General features: G+C 40.5%; 1 protein-coding gene across 5 annotated transcripts in view; it reads left to right on the forward strand.

Moving 5' to 3' along the window:
- The window catches only part of FRMD4B (FERM domain containing 4B), a 308,178-nt gene that overhangs the window by 152,926 nt on the left and 134,903 nt on the right, over window positions 1-20,349 (forward strand). Inside the window, exon 1 of one of the 5 annotated variants that reach the window (XM_023620092.2) lies at window positions 14,782-14,907. The exons of the other annotated variants lie outside the window; for them this stretch is intronic. Coding sequence (XP_023475860.2) covers window positions 14,884-14,907 — 24 coding nt within the window. The 5' untranslated portion in view covers window positions 14,782-14,883. Of the gene's footprint in view, window positions 1-14,781; window positions 14,908-20,349 lie in introns of those variants that run through there. 5 annotated transcript variants of the gene reach the window in all.

Here is a 20,349-nt window from a genome sequence, read left to right on the forward strand (position 1 = left end):
TTAAAAGCTTGCTCTCCCCAAGTCTTTGGCTGCATCCAAGCTTTTTAAAATTCTGCAAGCACGGACAATATAAAGAGAGTTTGACCCTTTGAGTTACAAGAGCTGGTTATTGTGTTTAATTATCAACCACAAATAATGACAGAATTATAATCTCTAGAACAAAAAGTAATACTAGGTGTTTCCCAAATATTTCCTGAAGAGAGAGTACCTTTACTTTTCATAATTAGTCTAATACCAATTTTTAAACACAGTTAATGTTTAAGCTTGAAACAATTTGGTCAGGCTATAAAGAATCTTAGCTCATATTTAAATTTATGGGGTTCTTTCTTCTTTAAGGTTTTTACATATTAATCTTTCTAGGTATTGATGCCAGATAGAGTTCCAGCCGAGCTCATAAGATTTTGCTCTCAGATTCTTTTTGGAAATGAGATTTTTTTTTTTTAGTGAATGTATTTTTCCTTTAATAAACTTCTGAGTTTATGGAGAAGCCAACTCTGAGTTTCAAAAAAATTTTTTTTGCGATGTTAGTGCCAGAGTTTGAATAGTGCCCTTTATTCACTACCAAGTTGCATCAGTTTAATTTTTTTTAGGCTCATATACTCCATTAGCTTACAAATACAGCAAAAATTTGCCACACCTTTATGCTATATATTGTGTGTTCTAAATAAATCAATTTATTTGTTTTTTAATTATGTTTGATTAATTTAATTGTTCTTTCTATTCTTTTCTCTTTTCTCTTGTTTTTTTTTTGTGTGTGTATTTTCCCTGAGCTAAATAGGTCATGTTTAAATGTATAAATAAATGAATTTTATATATATGTATATATGTGTACACATATATACAAAAAATGTATAAATACATGTACATATGTGTGTGTGTGTGTGTGTATATATATATATATAATTGTATCTGAAGTTTTTCCAGAAAATAAAACCATGAGCCAACATATTCACCAAACAAAGCTTTTTTCCCCCAGTCTTCAACAACACTTCTAAACTTATATTATGACCCTGAAACAAGTTGTCAGTGCCAATAATATGGTTAGGTTCTGTAATAGATTGTATTCTTTAGGAAGTTGCTATTAATTTTGCTGAAGTTCAGCAAATGAAAATTTGATGAACAGCTTCATCTGTTTCCCTTGGTTTCAAAAGAAGAAAATAGAAAACCGGAGAACTGGTTATGTGCTGAAGCTCCTGTGTCACCTCCTGGCTCAGCTCGGCTCACTCGTCTGTAAAATGGGGCCAATGCCGTGGGCGGCCCCACTGGGGGTACTGAGTATTAAGTAGAGAGCAGGAGAGTGAGTTACTCACAATGCGGCCCTTGTCCACTCTCCTTCCCCAGCAGCCCTCTGTACGAGAAGGAGGATGAGGCAGGTGGCTACAGGCTTGAGGGACCTTGAAGAAAAAGAAGCAGCAACCTAGGAAACAACAGTGCCTTCCCGAGCAAAAGCAGCTTCATTCATTATTTACAGATATTTAATGACATCGGTCTGTTTTAATAGACACTGTAATGGGGTGAACAGCTTCATCTGTTTCCTTTGGTGATTTGCACATATCCTTTGGGAGCTAAGATGCTGGAGTCGGATGGATGTAAGTTCTGATCCCATCCCTCATCCCTTACTGGCTGTGGGACCCCGAGCGTGATGCCTAACCTCTTCGAACTTCAGTTTCCTCATCTATAAAATGGGAACATGATAGCTCATAGCGCTGTGGTCAGGTTTCAATGGGAGAATGCCCTGTGACTGCTTAGACATAAGGGGCCTGGGACATGACAAGAACTCAAAAAACTGTAGTTTAAGAAAAAGGCCCTGACTATAAAATAGGCAAAAAAGAAAAGGAAAAGCGTCTTAGAAATGGGGTGCTCTCTTGTCTCTCATCTAGAGGAAGTTACCTAAAATGAGGATCAGAGAGGAGATGGCTATTTTGAAGCAGAAGAATTAAATTATAATTGATCTGGTAAATCGTTAAAGCCTTTTTGTAGGACGGTTTAGTTGTAGCCAGTCAACATGTAGGATATGTGCCTTCTTTGACCAAACATTTCCGTTTTAGGAAATCCTCTGAAGGGCATTCTCACAGAATGGTATATGTGCAAAGCAACCCAGTGGAGACGTGAATAGGAGGACGATTAATTAAGTGATGGTACCTCCGTACCGTGGAATTGTATGAGATTGGCAGGAAGAATGAAGGAGAGCTATATGGCACAGCCCTCAAACATTGTCAGTGATGTATTTTTGGGTAAAAACAAAAAGGACAGAACAACATGCAGAATGCACATGTGTATATGTGTGTGTATAGAGAGAGAGAAATAGATCTAGATATATGCAAGAAATGTGTGTATATGTTCCTGTACATGGGAGAAGAGAGTTGGACATATATACTCCAAACTATTAATAGTTTTTACCCCCAGAAAATGTTAAGTGGATGAAGGGGTAAGTTTCTACTTGTTTTACTTTCCTAATTCTGAACTTAAAATGTTTATAGCCAGGATACCTATAATTTTTATAATTTTGTAAAACTTCCTATTTAAAACCTTTGATTCAGGCTATTGTATAGAATTTTTCTGGAGAACAGGATATGTCCACTCTGACCTTGTGTCACAGCACCCAGCATGTAGTGGTGTCTTCTCCAAGTGTTTCACTAGTGTGTCCATTTAATAATGATCATTAATTATTATTGATGTGATTACTATTAAATGAAAAGTAGTATTTGTGCTAATTTGAGAACCATAGAGTTTTTAATCATTAAAATCACATAAGTTCATAAATTTAATTGTTCTAAAAATGCATAGCTTAAAAGTGAAAGTACTTTATCAGTGGTATACATTCACCACTGATATTTTTGTTTTTGTTTTTCTGGTGAAGAAGATTGGCTCTGAGCTAACATCTGTTGCCGATCTTCCTCTTTTTTTCCTCCCCAAAGCCCCAGTACATAGTTGTATATCCTAGTTGCAAGTCATTCTAGTTCTTCTATGTGGGATGCCACCGCAGCATGGCTTGATGAGCAGTGTGTAGGTCCACGTCCAGGATCCGAACTGGCGAACCCTGGGCTGCTGAAGCAGAGCACACAAACTTAACCACTCAACCACAGGGCCGGCCCCTCACCAGATATTTTCTAAACATGTAGTAGCATACATATTACATTAATATAAATTTTTACAGAGGTGAGAGCATCCTATACATCTTATTTTGAAATGTATTTATTTACTTACTAACATATCACAGATACTGATCTATCTCATTATTTTTCATAACTGTTGTATATTTAATGGCATGAATGTACCATAATTAATTTCACCAGTCCCTTATTAACAGACATTTAGGTTGTTTCCAATTTTGACTAAGACAATGCTACAATGAACATCCTTATATGTCAGACATTTGTGGGAGAATTTCTGTAAGAAAAATACCCTGTTGGGAAGGAATTGAGATTTCCAAAAAGGTTGCACCAATTTAGCCTACCACTCAGTGAATGAGAATCCTTCTTTTCCACACTTTAGTCAACAACTTTGATTTACATCATTCTACTAGTCAAAAATTTATATTTTATATCTGTTTTCATTTTATCCCATTTGTTAGTAGAGCTGTCCAATTTTCCTAACTTTCTTAAGGGCCGTGATGCTTGCAACACGAGCTGCTCTTGCCTGAGCACATCAGGAGAAGCATATTTCACATTTTATCTCAGTATAAATTGGTTTGCATGTTTTCAGAGCCAGAGGGGAGAGCAAATTTCAGTCTCTTGGAAAATGTTTGTCATCTCAAAGTGATATGGAATTTCATTGTAGAGTTGAAATAAGTTTATGTGGAGCATTGCTGGTTAAAATCTAAGGATTATGCATCCAAGTCTTTTCATGTAGCCTCTCTGTCATGCGCTAAAATCTTAAGATTTGGAAATAGCTGAGAACAGTTCTTGCTTTTCACGTTCACTGCACTGTTTGATTTCATACTATGGTTTCCCCATTTACTATTCAGTGGATTTCAGCAATTGTGTTTTATCTCTTCTATTAATGCTCTAAACTTCGTTTAGAAGGCTGGAGAGGGATGATGGGGGCTATTTCTTTCTTTCTTTATTTAACCGAGGCATAGAGCTTGGGGCAGGAGAACAGAAGATGCACCATTTATTTTCTCTTTTTCATCTTAGATGCCCAAGGCCTTTAAGCTTCTTTGGCCCTCTAAATCCATCTTTATTAACTTAAATATAATTTAGCCAGAGTTGAATTGTCTCGAGGAAATTTCATAGCCACAGGCAACCACGAAACTGTCATTTGTCTCGTTTGGGGAAGCACCCAAACTACTACTTGGGACACAATTGACCCTGCTAGTCCCGTTAATGTCATGGTCTTTCTGGAGATAGCCTCCTGCAGGGGAGGATGGATTGACCTGCAGACTCGTTTTTGTATAGACTTTCCCCAGGGCCAGCCTAACTCAGAGGTACGTTGGAGGTGCTTCAGGAAGCCCCTCGAAGAGAGCTTTTGTCATTTTTCAGCTGTCCAGCACTCACGGTGGGCATCCTGTTGGCACCCATCTCCCTTCTGGAGGTGCCCAACAGGCACATGGCAAAAAGGCAGGTCCCAGTGAGACTTCTCACCATCGCTGCCAAGGGGGCCAGATCTTCTTCTGTCTGCCCCCTGGTTCGGCTCGGGGGCAGGTCAGAGCCTCCACCTGGCCAGCCGGATCCTGCATGCTCCTGCCCTCTGACTGTTGGGCCAGAGCAGGGAGTACTCGGAAGGCAGAGCCATCGGGGCAGCAGCGGGGGTGGGACACAGACGAGACAGTTGTATGACATGATATTGGCCGTGTTTGCTCCCTCATGAGTTCTCTTGTTTCCTGTTCATTTGCTGAGCCTGCTTCCAAGACCCATTATTCTCCTCCTTCCATCCTGAAAGGCCTGCATTGGTTCAGAGATGAATATCACCCCGCACGGGACTTGGGATATCCTAATTGGTCTCTAAGCCATTGCTTCCCAACTTTTTTTCATGTCACAGAGTCCATACAAAATGATAATGTTTGTCTGGCCCCAGGGTAAATGTCTATGTGGCTGCTCAGGGTTAGAGGTGACCATTGCAGAGTCTCAGGCTGCCTTGAGGGCTGAGAGGACTGTTAGCTCGGGATGCCTATTACCCATTGTATCTACAGTTGGTTGTGAAGCTATGGTCAAAGCTAATCATGATGACCTTGTTCCTCTCGCTAGTGATTAGTTCATGGTAAACATATAACCCAGCTCTGGCCAATGGTGGCAGTTTGCTGATGCATTGCTTAAAAAGCTCTCTTTACTCTTAAAAAGAGACCTAGAAAAAAAGAGATGGTCCTTCTTTTGGAATAGAGATGTGATGCCTGGAAGAGTGACAGCTCTATTGCAACCGTGAGGGGATGTCAGCTTGAGGAGAACATGCAGAGTGGAAAAATGGAAGGAACTGGGGCTCTGATGGCATTGCTGATCTGCAGACCTCACGGACCTTGGAACTACCCTATCTTCAGATACTGAAATAATGGAACTGTAGTATTAAAGTTATTTTCCCTTTTTGTTTGTTTGTTACTTGCTGCAAAAAACATTCTGATATATTAGCTGTCTAGGACTTGAAGATCAGGACTTACAGAAAAGTTGCCTAACCAAAAACAGTGCTCAAAATAAGAAACTTTTGAAGAGAGAATGGAAAATGAACTGGAGATCTGCTAATATAAGGAAAAATATTTAAGTTCTAAGTGAGATGCATAGAAATAGAAGGAAACTCTAAAAAAATGTGCTTTACATTGAGTACAAGATTTTTTGATTAATATGATGTAATCTTGACTGGAGATATTTGCCTGCATCTCAGCAAAACATTAGAGAAGTCAAGAGATTCTAATTAACCTTTGCAAGAGGCAGAAGAGCCTACAAGTCAGGAGCCTAAACCCTGGAGCGAAACTGCCTAGGTTCAGATCCTGCATCTGCTATTTCCTAGCTGTGTGACTTCATGTAAGTTAGTGAACCTCTCTGTGCTTCAGTTTTCTCATCTGTAAAGTGAAGATAATAATAATCCCTACTTCAGAGGTATTATTGAGTATATACTTGTAAAGTATGGGAACACGGTCTGGTGTATATTAAGTACTATACAAGTGTTTGCTATTATTAATTTACAGTTATCATCAAAACCTATACTTGTGCAAAAAAAAAAAGTTACTTAAACACAGATGCTTCGACCACTACACAGTCACTAAAGTGGCTAAATTAGGAAGATCTATAATACAAAGTGTTGGCAAAGACCGCTCGTATGTTATTGGTCAGAGTGTAGAATAGTACAGCCTTTTGGAAAACTGGCAGTTTCTTAAAAAATTAAACATACATCCACCCTATGATGTAGTAGTTCTACTCTTATATATTTATTCAAGAGAAATGAAAATGTATGTGCACACTCATACACGTGAACACACACACAAACCTTGTAAAAGCATGTTCTTAGGATATTTGTATATAATACCCCCAAAATGGAAATAGCCCAGGTTTCCATTAACAAGAAAGTAGATAAATAAACTATAGTATATGATGCAATAGAATACTACTCAGCTATAAAAAATGAATGAATTGCAAATATATGTAACATCGTGAATGAATCTCAGAAACATTTTGCTCAGTGAAAGAACTCAGACATAAAAGAATATATACTCTTATAATTCAATTTATATGAAGTTCTAGAATAGGAAAAACTCATCTATGGTAATAGAAATCTGAACAGTAGTTGCTTATGGGAATGGGAAAATATTGGCGCAGGTAACTTTCTAGAAATATTCTGTATGTTAATAGGTGTGTGGATAACATAGGTGTATACATTTGTCAAAATTGATCAAATTGTAATACTTAAAATATGTATGTTTTACTACATATAAATCATAACTCAGTTTTTAAAAATGAAACAAAAAGCAGTACCATCTCTTGCACAGAGCTTTGGGTAGTAAAGGTATAAGATCAGCATCTTTTCATCCCAGGTAGCAAGGAAGATATCAAAGACTACTAGGGTCGTGTCAAAACGACCCAGAAGCTGACTTGAAGAACCTCCCACTGGCTAACATAGGACAATTTGAACAGTAGTAAGGACAATAACTTTAATGGATTGAAACACTATAATATATTTAAATGCATGTGTTTATAAATACTTAAAAATACATTTTGGCCACCATTGGAAGTGCCAACTCATTATTTTGAGAACTAGTAAATGTAAAGAATCAAGCATTCTCTCTGTCTTTTCTGTATGAATTGTATCACTTGGTCACCCATTAGTAAATGAGGGGAAATTTCTCACTATGGAAATATTCTAGCTAATAAGTAAAGGGCGATAGAATTGGAAAGACATCATCTTGCAACCCTTAATTAATTGAGTGATCTAGCTATTGAGCGTCAACAGCTGCTAACATCACAAAAGTGATGGCCCTCCTAATGACGGGATTCAGGTTGATGGCCCATGAGACGGTCTTGCCAAAAAGGATCCAAGCAGAATCTGATTAAGGCTTCAGACTCAACCAACCTAGGGAACTACAGTGGACAGAGGAATATGGTAAATGACACCACAGAGATGTAATCAGCAAAGCTCAGATGGTAGGAGAATCTACAGGATAAACAGCCCATTTTCTTCAACAAATAAATTGCAGTAAGAGAGAGAGAGGAGACAAAAAAGAGAGAGTGAGATGGATGGAAGGGGAGCCTGTAGAGTAACAGAGACCCAAGGGAAATGTTGACAAATTGCAAAATTGGATCTCAATTCAAACAAACTTGAAAAAAAAATACATTACTAAGACCACTGGAAATTTGAACCCTAACTGATATCTGATGATATTAAGGAATTATTGTTACTTTTTTTAGGTAATTGTGGTTATGTTTTTAAAAAGAGTCCTTATCATTTATATTGAAATATTTACAGATGAAGTTATTTGAAGTCTTGAATTGGCTTCAAAATAATACATGCAGAAGGACAGAAAGTGAGTGAGAATATTGATGAAACAAAATTAGCCATGTGTTGATAAGTGTTGAATCTGGGTGATGGACACCTGGGGGTTCATTACACCAGCCTGTCACTTTTTGTGAGTGCTTCAAATTTTCCACCATAAAAAACATTCGTTTTGTTTTGTTTTTAAAGGAATACAAAGGGAGAGAGAAAGGGGAAAACAGAACAAAACAAAAAACCATATTCTGCAGAAATACAGGAAGGAAATCTAAGAGCATGCCTGAATGTTAACCCCTGGATGCATTCTCATTGTCTGCAGCAGCCAAGTGGAAAGGCTGTGTTTAAGAATGTGGGCCCCAGGTTCAAATCCTGTTCTTCTACCCCCAACTGGGGGGACTTCTGTTACCAGATCCTCTGAGCCTCAGTTTCTCATTTGTAAAATGGAGATGAACCAGTTCCACTTCATAGGGTTGTTGTCAGGGTAAAAGAAGATAATCTGTGTAAAGTGTGGGGCATAGTACCTGGTACTAGTCAGCACTCAATAGATGTGGGTTCTTGACTATTATTTTATTGCATGTGGCATTTAAAATCAGAAAATAGAATGAATATGGGCACTTTGCAATGAATGTTGGAGCATTTTTGATGACTTCTGAACCTCAAAGGACCTTTTTCTGTTCATTTTTCCAAACACACAGATGAGATGAGATTTTACAAAGTTTATGTCCATTACCTGAAAAACCGCACGTGCCTTATGGCAAAACCAAATCAAAAGTCATGACATTCATCCTGTGAAACAGATGGAAAGGAAAGCCCCCACCATGCCTGCCTGTCGCCCTAACTCTTTTTCACCTTTGTTTTTCCATTTCTGGTTAAGAAAGCGAGAGAATCCGTCTAGAGCAAGAAGCTTCCCTCTTTTTCTGCCTGGAGGGGAACATGACTAATGGACTTTTCCATCGGGGTTGTTTTTTCTGGACATGGTGTATGCCTTCTAACTGCTAAAACATGTGATCCTGAAAGAGACCTTAAGTAAACGTCAAATGTTCCTTATCGGTCAGCTAGGCCGTCCCAGTCTAGTAAATTATGAATTAGTTTTCTGTATTTGATGCTCTTCCTTTTGAAACAGAAGTTCTATTCATTCAAAATATTAGCTGAGATATTTCCATGTGCCACATATTATAGCCCTGATCCGGGCGGAAATGGTCCTGAACTCAACTCCCAGCTATCACACGGCTGGCACCTTCTTGACCTCCAGTCCTAGCCCAGAAGCTCACTCTCACCTCCCAGAGCCCTTCATCCCTCTTTATCATGTCCTCCTGCTTTATTTTCTTCATAGGTCTTACCCTTATCTAAAATTACCTTACTTATTAATTTATTTATTTTTATTTCTTGTCCCCCTCTAGATGTCTTTCCTTTTTCTCACTGTGTCCCCACCACCCATCCCAATACCCAGCAGAACCAGCTACATAATTTGCAGGGCCCACTGCAAAGTGAAAATTTGTAAAATGTGTAAAAAGTATTAAGAATTCTGGGGCTGGGCTAGTGGTGCAGCAGTTAAGTTCGCGTGCTCTGCTTTGGCGGCCCAGGTCACCGGTTCAGATCCTGGGTATGAACCTATGCACTGCTCATCAAGCCATGCTGTGGCAGGCATCCCACATATAAACTAGAGGATGGTGGGCACAGATGTTAGCTCAGGGCTAATCTTCCTCAAAAAAAAAAAAAAACAGTATTAAGAATTCTAAGAGGCCAGCCTGTGACCTAGTGGTTAAGTTCAGCATCCTCCACTTTGGTGGCCTGGGTTCAGTTCCCAGGTGCAGACCTACACCGTTTGTTGATGGCCAGGCTGTGTGGCAGCCCACATACAAAATAGAGGAAGATTGGCACAGATGTTAGTTCAGGGAGAATCTTCCTCAGCAAAAAAAGAAAAAAAAAAGAATTCTAAGACAGTAAAGCATTAACCCAAGTGTGGGACCCTTCTGAGCAAAGGATCCTATTGGCTACACAGGTCGCACACCCATTATTATTAGGCCTCGCACCTACTGGACACCCAAAACATAGTTACTGAAATAAATGCAAATCTGAGAAAAAGCGTCAGGTACCATAGGAGCTCTGACATACGGACTGATAAAAGATTAAGAACAGAAACCAGCATGCATGTGTGTGAAAGGGATGCATAATTCCTCAACTGCAGGGTTGCCTGTGAGGTGGAAAATTAAGATGATCACTCTGCTCTCCTTGGGAAACAGCAAGTCTAGGCTGTAAATCCTGGAGGGTCAGGACCATACATAGCCTTTTCATCTTTGACTTCCTTTGGAGGGCCCTGCTCGTATGTGATGCTCAATGAATGTTTGAACTTAGCTGAATTGGTTCTACAGGTGGAATTAGAAAGGATGAGGAATTGTGAAGGAAATATTCCTTTCTTTAGTGCAAACCTCACTAAATTTAGGAGGAGATGAACCAGCCTTAAAGTTCATCCTCTTAGTTTATGACGAATGCTTCAGAGCTGTGCTCAGCCGTCAGTTTTGGAAAACTGCAGTCCGTTGCCTGACTTGGGATTTTATGATGTGTCTGGCGTTCATTTGGTATATGAAGTGTGCTGTGATGAAAGTGATAGTTTTGTGATAAATGCAAAGCTTCTTGTAAAGATTCCTGAGACTCTCGATACCTTTAAAAATCAAGACTACACTTCCACATATTTTTCCCTAAATTGGTGGACATAGTTCCCTTGTCTCGCTTCCAGGGGAGACACCAATACACTTGTCCAGGCTCACCAGTTAGGCGATCAACCAATTGTGGCACAATTTGTATTTTATAGGCATAATTTCACAGATGCTCATATTTCATTGGGACCCATTCCAGCATATACAGGCATACCCCAGAGATATTGCCGGTTTGGTTCCAGACCATTGCAATAAAGTGAATATCGCAATAAAGCCAGCCACACAAATTTTTTTTTTTTTGGTTTCCCAGTGCAGATAAAAGTTATGTTTACACTATGCTGTATACACTACACTGCATTATGTCTAAAAAAATATGTATGTACCTTAATTAAAAAATACTTTATTGCCCAAAAAATTGGTAAGCGTCATCTGGGCCTTCAGTGAGTCATAATCTTTTTCCTGGTGGAGGGTCTGGTAAGAAACAATATCTGTGAAGCACAATAAAGCGAAGGTCAATAAAACAAGATATGCCTGTAGTTTCATTTTCAGTGGGACTCCTTAACTGGGCTCTCTAAGTCTTTATTTCTGGACCCCGTGATATCGAACCTGAAGTGAGTTCGCTCACCCATTGCGCAGCAAGCCAATCTCTGACACCGGGTGTAGTGGAAGAAAGTAGGAATTTTAATATTGCACAGTGCAGAGCAAGGAGAGAGGGCAGCTAATGCTGAAATCCCAAACTCCTCAAAAAGCTAAAAGGAAGGGTTTTTATTTGGGGTTTTAGGTAGGGGAGGGGGTGCATATGGCCTTGCTGGTCAGAGCTTTCCCACCAGCCTGTCTTTGGCCTTGAGACACTTGCAGAGAGGAGGGAGCCTGTGACCTTGCTGGTCAGCAGCTTTCCCACCAGCCTGTATCTCTTGGTGGGGAGGAGATAATGAATCCAGGTGCTTGTCCTTGGCAGTGTCTGTCTCCATGGATGATAGTGGATTCTGGAGCCAGGAAGCCAGGGAGTAAGCAGGGAATGAGTGTTTTTGTTTTAACCCCATATATGCTGGGTTTAATGGAGGAAAACTGATATCAGGGTTGGTATCACCTGGGTTAGATGCTGCCCTGGCTCTGACTGCCTGGCAGGAGCCACTTGGCAGAGCAGTTGCTTCTGGTTGGATGTAGACTGAGCTTTGCTGCTACTCCTGTGCAAGCCTTTGAGTGCCAACTCTCTAGGACGACTTCCTACCTAGGACCACTTTCTAACCGATTCACTGACCACAAAACTCCTGTCTGGTATGCTAGACTTGCAGAAACTATCTATTTCCCCAAGACTGAATCTCTGGCACTTAGCATCCATGTGACTTTTCACACGGAGCCCACCAAGCTCCCCAATTCTGTGTTGATAAGCACCCAAGTTGGTGCACAGTGTTGGTCAGCTGGTGAAGGGTATCTGATGCCAGCTCTCCTTTCTCCCATGAACTGACATAGTAGATAGGACCTTTTTGTTTGCGAATGACTTTTTTTAAAAATTAAAACTGGCTTAGGGGCCTGCCCCATGGCCAAGTGGTTAAGTTTGCACACTCTGCTTCAGCGGTGCAGGGTTTCACCAGTTTGGATCCTGGGCATGGACACAGCACCACTCATCAAGCCATGCTGAGGCAGCGTCCCACATGCCACAACTAGAAGGACCCACAACTAAAAAAAAAAAAATATATATATATATATATATATATATATATATATATATAGACAACTATGTACTGGGGAGCTTTGGGGAGAAAAAGGAAAAATCGAAATCTTTAAAACTGGCTTAAGCAGAAGGAGAAATAATAGACTCAATAACTGAAAAGTCCAGGGAATGGCTTCAGGTTTAGCAGCATCCAAATTCAGATGGGCATTGGAGACTATCTCTCTCTAACCTTTCTGTCTGGCATGAGGCACCCTGGTAGCCCAGACTCTCCTCCCAGCAGCTTTATAACTCCAGAACAAATCAAAACAACCACACTTCTTGCCTATAACTAGGAAGTAGGAGGGGAGAGTGTTTTTATTGGTTATTCCTGAATCACACTTTCATCGCATCATATGGGGGCGTGAGGTCAGCCTCTCCCGAATCATTTGGATGGTGCCCTCATAGAAAAGCAGGGGTCTGTGATTACAAAAAGGTGAAACAGACCCTGGACAGGCAAAAACAACAGACGCTTATTCTGGTAGTCTCCTAGTTTTAATCCTCCTGCGTTCTCCCGCAGCCACAACCTGACCTTACCCCACTCCTGTATTTGGTCTGCCAGCCTTCACCTGGCCCTTCAGGAGGCCTGGTTTCCTGGTTTAAGCCCATCCTGTTGCCTCGATTCTGAAACTGCCTATCAAAATTCTAATTGTCCTTGAACAGTGAAAAAATTTTTACCATACAATCGGAAATATCACGCTAGTTCTCTCAGTAGACCGTCCAACCCAGTGAGAAAAGTCATCATTTATTGAGTTTTTACTGCTATATATAGCCAGATAGAAGGTTCTCCCACATGTAAAGTAATTGTGCATTTTCCCAAGAAGACTTGAAACAAATGTTTTGGGCCATTCCAATTTAGGAATGTAGATGCAATAGTGGAATATTTACTTCTGATGTTTTAAGATGATTTGTTCTCGAGTTTAATAGTGTGGGTGATTGCTGTCTTGCGCTCTCCCTCTTTCGGAAGTAGGTTTTTTCAGCCTCTTGACATGCATCTGTGTGTTGGCCCTGAAATAAAAGTCCCTCTTGGAGTCATCCTCGGAGCTCTCCCAAGCACAGCATCTTCACTTCTGCCTAAGCTGTTTGAGCTACAGCACTTTTTGAATCTCCATAGATGCTACTTGACTGGGAATATTACCACGTGACATTTTTTTCCCTCGTTCCATTCATCCTGTAGGTGTACATACGTGGTCTCCCAGCATAAGCACCTCCTGCATGGTCTTTTAAAGTGATGTTTAAAGTAACTTGTTTCTTCTAACATCCACCCCCTCCGATTGTGAGGTCACATGCCCACAACAATTGCCAAATCTATATTCAATTCTTGGCCACCTTTTCTACTGATTTCCTCAGAGGAACTGTATAAGCGTCCACACTTGGCATTGATTGAGCTTGTTTCGGGCTATCGTGTCTTCCCCAGGCAATGCATTGTAGTTCAAAGTAATTGAGAGTCTTTGAAAGGACTCGAAGATAAAGCTGCTCCCTCATTTCTGAGGGATAACTTTTGCGGGGGTGGAGGAGGGCACCTCATTCTTTATTTAAATACATGTGCTATATGCCTATCTGTCAGGCCAGTTCTTTGTGCTTTGCATGCCTTCTCTCATTTAGCTCCTCCAATACTCCTTATGAGATAGGGATTTTTATCACCATTATACTAAGGAGGGAATGGATTCTCAGAGAGGTCAAGTAATTTTACCAAGGACATACAGCTACAAAACACCAGGTTTGTCTGACTCTAGAACTCATGTTCTTAGCCATACCATATACTTGCGCAAAATTCCAGAAGGTTCTTTTCTTCAAGTGGGAGAAGCATGGTGCCATGTCACAAGCTCTTAGGCATTCTAAAAATAAGTGGATTTATTATTTTTCCTGTATTCTGTATATTTTTCTCTCTGCTTCACCTTGAAGTATAACATGTTTTGATTATTCCCTATCCATTGAGTAATTTCAATAGTAATGATTTTGTTAAATGCAAATGATGAACTAAATCTTTTTTTGAGACCACAATCTTCCTGACAAGGTTTTTTGTTTGTGGCTAGCAACACTGATGCTGATTGATATTACTGTTTATCCCATGAAATTCTGAGGTTCTTTCTGAGCGTAAAATCTGTTGACATGAGATGGCTGTGAGCTTCACAGTTGAGTTCAGTGTTTTTTCTATTTGTGTTCATGAAATTCCCTGAGAATATGTACAGACTGAAGAGCGAAATTGAAGTTGGGATTCTTGGAGGGCAAAGCCTGTCTCTGAATACTTATCTAATTTAGATCATGCATTATCAATGAGGTTTACAAAACAGGAAACATTTCGTCATGTGTTTGAAACAGGTCTTGAAGAGAGACTTTAGGTGGCCAAAAGAAAGAGCAGAAGTTTTTGGTGGTTGTTGTGTTTTTTTTTCCCCATTGCTCTCCTGACTCATGTCGAAAGGCTTTTGTTTCTAATCAAAGCAACAAATGGTAAGGTCATTTCCTTGTGATTATATGGCAGCGGAAGGCGGCGGGGTTTTTAGGTCCCTACTTCCACCAGCTTGTATTTGGAGAAAACACACACACATCACAAGTGCTTAATACATGTGTCCTTTGTCCTGCACGTTCTCTCCAGTCCCTTAAATGAGCCAAGATCATGGTTCGGAGGTAAGAACAATTTCTCTTATAATCTTCTGACTACAGATAGTGGAACAGTGCTCTTACTGGCATTTCTTAGCAAAATCCTGGGCAGATTTTAATATTGTACTGGAATGGACTAATCTAAGTACTAATATTCCAGGACCCATCTTTCAGAAAAGGAAACTACAAGAAATATTTATCTTCGCTCTTGTCAAAGATTTACTTTTTCCAAAACAGAGTTGGCTATGCTCCTGTTTGATACCAAAGTGAAAATGGTCCTTAATGCCCGTCTTTTGGAGGGTTTTCCTGTCATTGTTTTAAATGCTACCTCTGCTCCCTTAAAGGTCCGAAAAGACTGATTTCTTGTTTTTACTTTGGAACTTTGGCAGTTGTTGTTGACGTGTATAATTCCAGCTCTCTGCCCTCCCCCACCCCACTACCGTTCTTTTCCTTTTCTTTCTTTCTTCTTTTTTAATTTTGAAGACTCTAGCTCCTTTACGGGTGTGGAAAAGACAGCGCAAGGGCAGGCACTTAGTCAGTAAGCAGCATGAAAAGGCTTTTAGATTTGCAATTGTTAATCATCTCAGCACAGCGTGTTTGGAAACTTCTCTGTTTTTGTGAGCACTTGACAGCAAGATCCTGGGGGTGCCTAGAACTCCTTAGTAGCTTCTCTGAAAGGACCTTTTAATGTATGTCCCTGTCTTGCCTCGAGACAGAAATGGAGAAATTGAATTCTGTTCCCCAGTCTAGTTTATGGTGAAGACGCCATGTGATCAGAATTCAGCAGCTCAAGGTAAAAGACCTCGGAAATGCCATTTTTGGGGATGGCTATCAATTAGTTAATAAAACTTTTATGATTTGTCAGAGGAAGTCCTACATCCTAATTAAAGGGAAGTTTTCTTTTTCTTTCCTCCCTTGTAATGTGGTTATGGTAAACTCATCAAGTTCAACTGTGTGTGTCCATTTTTTTCCCCAATGGGTAGGTGATGGAGATGGAGGAGGGGAGGAAAATCTGGGAGGCTTCAGAAAACAAAGGAAATTGTTTCATCCAGGAGACTGCAAAGCCCTTGGGTATATGAGGAAGTCTGTGGAGGAAGTGGGTAGGATTGGGTAGAGAAGAGAAACGTCAAGGAAATAAATATATCACAATAGAGACTGGGATAGTACCCCCTTCCGTAACATAACACAATAGTGTGGCCTTAGAAATAAATCAGTCGTCTCTAAATCAGTCCTGTCTCAAGGTATCTAATCATCTGAAAGAGTGGAAAGGAATATAATCTTGTCCAAAATGCAGTCCTTTGACCTGGATTCTCAGAGTAGCGTTGTGGTGACCCAGGGCCTCACATGAGATGACCCTATTCTCAACACGCGGGCCAGAGAACCTCCCTAGAATAAGACCATCCTGTAATGCAGCCCTTTAGGAATCAGAAACCTCATCTCTTAGCACAGGATCTAAAATATTCCCAGACATACCAAATTCCACTCTAGAGCATATCCTGTGTGTTCAGTGCACCATTTATTTGGTCCTCCGTCTGGAGTACACAGGAAGTGGTGACTACTGGAGTGGAGGCTTGTGCAGACAGGTACTGCGCCTCTGCATAGAGAGAGTACTCAGTAGCTACTGGAAGGGAGGGAGATGGCCGGCGGACAGATACCATTGGTTAATTTGAATTATTAAATATATTCATGCCATGGGACATTTGAGCTGGAAGAAACCTTGTGAGTCACTTTGTCCAGTCCCCTCATTCTATTACTGATAAAATTAAAATCCAGAGAAGTGAAGGAATTTTCCTAAGATCTCATGTCCCCTTCGGGGCAGGGCCCAGCCTGGAGTCCATGTCTCCTAAGTCCTGATTCTGTACTCTGTCCACCACTATGCTGTTTCTAGAACCAGCTGATTACTTTGCCTAATTTCCAGCATCTCTGCGTTTCATGCAGTTTGAGTTTCTCCTCATGCATGCATTTCTATCTTGGAATAGAAATGTGAAAGCTGCATCCCAAATGAGGTTCTGCTTCTTGTTGTGCACTGCTTCCAACTGCTGGCAGAAACCGGAGGGCGGCTGCAGGAAAGACCCCAAAGTAAAGAACCAGAAGTCTTGTCGCTAGTCATGACAAGCTGTAGTACCAGGTAAAAATGTCCTAAAACACTTTCCCATTACTTTGGAAATATTGTAGGAACTTGAAAATATTAGTGAACTCTTAGTAGAGGCCTGTCTCAAGATCCTAATTCAAGTGTCAGATTTTTGTTTGCTCTTAAGATGGATTCCATGAAGCTCCAGTTAAGACTTTTTTCTTGCTTAATGTCAGAGAACTACAAAATGTTTAAATAAAAGACTTTTTCTAAACTGGAAAGGTAAAGCTGAGTACTGGTAAAATATGCATTAACATATGTTAATATAATCTGGCAAGGTAAGGCAAACAGTTCATTATTCCAATAAAAGCAATCTAAGAAAAGGAAGATATTGGGCACATTTTCTGTTTATTTCAGATGCTTTCTTTTTAAAGGAAATCTTTGCAAATGGGTCTGTGCAGTTACGTTCACGTCTGTTCTCTTGGTGTATTTTCTCTTTTGGTTTTCTTTTCTTCTCTCCTTGTTAGAATGAACACGTCAGCAGATTTGTACTTGTTCTTTCAAGATTTTACTTTATAGCACCCTTTCTATTAGATGTGTTTATATTCAGGTTTTCCAATCAGGAATGGGATTAGTCCAGAAGCTGAACATCCATAAGAGAGAATCTTTATACGTAGGGCAGTGTTAACATAGCTGAAAAGCATAGTAGTCAGAGAGAGAACTGGATTCCAGGGCTGACAACCTCTATGGCCTTGAGGAGCTGAGTTTTCCTCTCCGGGACTCCGAATCCACATTTGTGGGTGAAGAAGTCAGACTAATGCTGAGGCTCCTTTTCAGCTTTGAAATGCACTATTTGTAGTCACTTCCCTGTTACCTAGATAAATTGCAGCTTTATCTGTCTCTCTGCTTACCTTCGTCTCCCCCCTCTTTTCATTCCTCTTTTCCCTTCCTCTTTCCTTCATTTTCTCCCTCTTTTTTCCTTCCCCCTGATATTTTCCTTTTCACCTAGAAAGGAATTCAGGGTATGGACTACAATGACCCAGATGCCTGCAGAGCCAATGGCAGTGTATGGATAGGAACAAACTGAGTAAGGCAAAGTTGAAAATGGAGAAATTACTGAAACCGCTAACTGGAATCAGACACAGGGATGCTATCCAGGAAGAAATCAGAACCTGTGGGTAATAGATACAACTCTTGTATTGAAATTTGACACTGCTTCTTGGATTCCAAATTTTTTAAAAGTTATCACGTGTTTCCTGGGTGTGTACTGCACCAGCAACATACCGGGCTTGGGTCTACAAAAGTGAATGAGATGCAACCACTACATTTACGAAGCTCCGACCAGTGGGAGCTCTCCAGTGACTCTGTAACTCTTACAAGCTTGACTTTTAGTTCATTTGCAACTGACTCTTGAGGAGTGTAAAAGCTGTTAGCATGAAAGGGCTGTGAGTAGTGGAATTTAATTAATATGATTTTGAAGTCAAAGATTAAACTGACAGAGTGTATTTAAGTAGATATCGAACAATGTCAACTACAACAACCAGCGACACCCTGAAGCAGTTGGGGGGCTACAGGTAAAGTTCTGTTTTGATAGGCTCTATCCACTGAAACAGGGAGAGAGAGAAAATGCAAGAGTGCAATGTTTCAAGTAAATGTCTCATGTAAATCCTGCTTTGCCACTAATAAACTGAGTGATCTCTCTGGCCTTCTGATGGGGATAATGAGAATTACCTTATAAGGTTAAACTAACCTCTGGCACTGAAGACGTACCTGATAAAGTCAGCTAATATTATTTAATAATAATATTATTATACATCTATTTCAAGTACAGCAAATAAAGACAATGGTGTCACGAAGATATGTAGACACCACCAAAAGATTGAGTGTACAAAGTAATGAGTGGGTAATTTTTTTCAGGGCCCTCCGTAGTCACGATAGGATAAATATGAGCCAGTTCCTCATTACACCACTTTTGGATCTCTCCACGTCTTGCCATTGTCAGGCTATCCATCAGCCTTCTGTCATTTTGGACACGTGAGATCCCTTGAGCCTGCCGATGTTTGTCTGGATTTCACTGGGCACGAGTTCACAAATAAGTGATTTCAGGATGTCCGTTGCAGACTTCAGTCTTGAACTTGAGGTCAAGTGTTCATCTTTTTAAGCACCTGGTTCTAAACCATTTTAAGGACATGGACCCAGTGCAAATCCGATGAAAGTTACAGAAAGTCTTCCTGGAAGATTCTTACCAACACATTTTGCCTGTACTTGGAGAGGAGAGGGAGTTCCAAACCCCTCAAACCTCTTCACTAGACCTGGGAGAGAGGTCTGTGTATTCCAGCTGAAGGACTGGAATGCACTGTGTGTGTCTTTCAGAGAAATGATGAGAAACTAGTTGGTCTCTGTGTGTGATGCCCAAGAAGTGAGTTTTTCTGGAACTCTTTAGCTCCTAACCTCATTTTAACCCTCTAGAAGTGGGGTGTCCCGGAATTGACATGGGCTCCATAGAAGGTGTTTAGAATCTGAGAGCAAGTCCTGCTGCTCCTGCTCTGCAGCTACTTGGACTGCTCCTCTGGGAGCAGGAGTCATACCTTTAGCATCAACAAGGGTATGGAGGAGGCAGGTTCCCTCCTGGTACTTGGCCTTGTGTTGAATTGAGAGGAAGGTCACTCTAGCAGGACCTGAAAGTAATTGCTCTGTTCACCATTAGAACAGTCACTTGGCTTTGGGGATTTACCTGACAATCTGCAGAGCTTTCACAGTAGCCACTTGATTTGGTTTGGAACAATAGAAGGTTGTTTGTGGTAACCATGCACGTCCTCAAGAACCCACCTCCAGGAGCAAGCACCCCTCTTTATTAGAACAAGAACTGAGGTCCAATGGGCCGCGAACCTTGCTTTGCATTACCCCTTTTGCCTTCTTTTAAAAATATTTTGTATGAAAAAAGAAGACTATGTTGCTTTCTCAAATTTCAAACAATGAATAAGCCACTCTATTTTTTCATTCAATAAATGCTTATGGAGCAGCTGCTTTTGCAAGGTACATCCTACAGGCTGGGGATACAGTGGTTAAGAAGACAGACAAGGTCCCTGGAGGCAGATATTATATAACAAAGGATATCGTTATTTAATTAGAATTGTGAAAAGTGCTGCAAGAGAGAAGTATAGAGAGCTAAAAGAACAAATAACACTCATAATAAGAGTTACAGAGCCCAAAGCTATTTCAGACATCCTGTGTGCATCAACTCATCTAAACCTCAGAGCAAAGCCCAGTATTATTTCCATTATGCAGATCAGGAAACAGAGTAACAAAGAGATGAGGTCATTTGCCCCTGGTTGTGCTGCTAGCAAAATATTTTAGCCGGGATTTGAATCCCGGGCAGTCTGACTCCAGAATCTTCA

Source organism: Equus caballus, chromosome 16, assembly GCF_041296265.1.
Source record: "Equus caballus isolate H_3958 breed thoroughbred chromosome 16, TB-T2T, whole genome shotgun sequence".
NCBI lineage: Eukaryota > Metazoa > Chordata > Mammalia > Perissodactyla > Equidae > Equus > Equus caballus.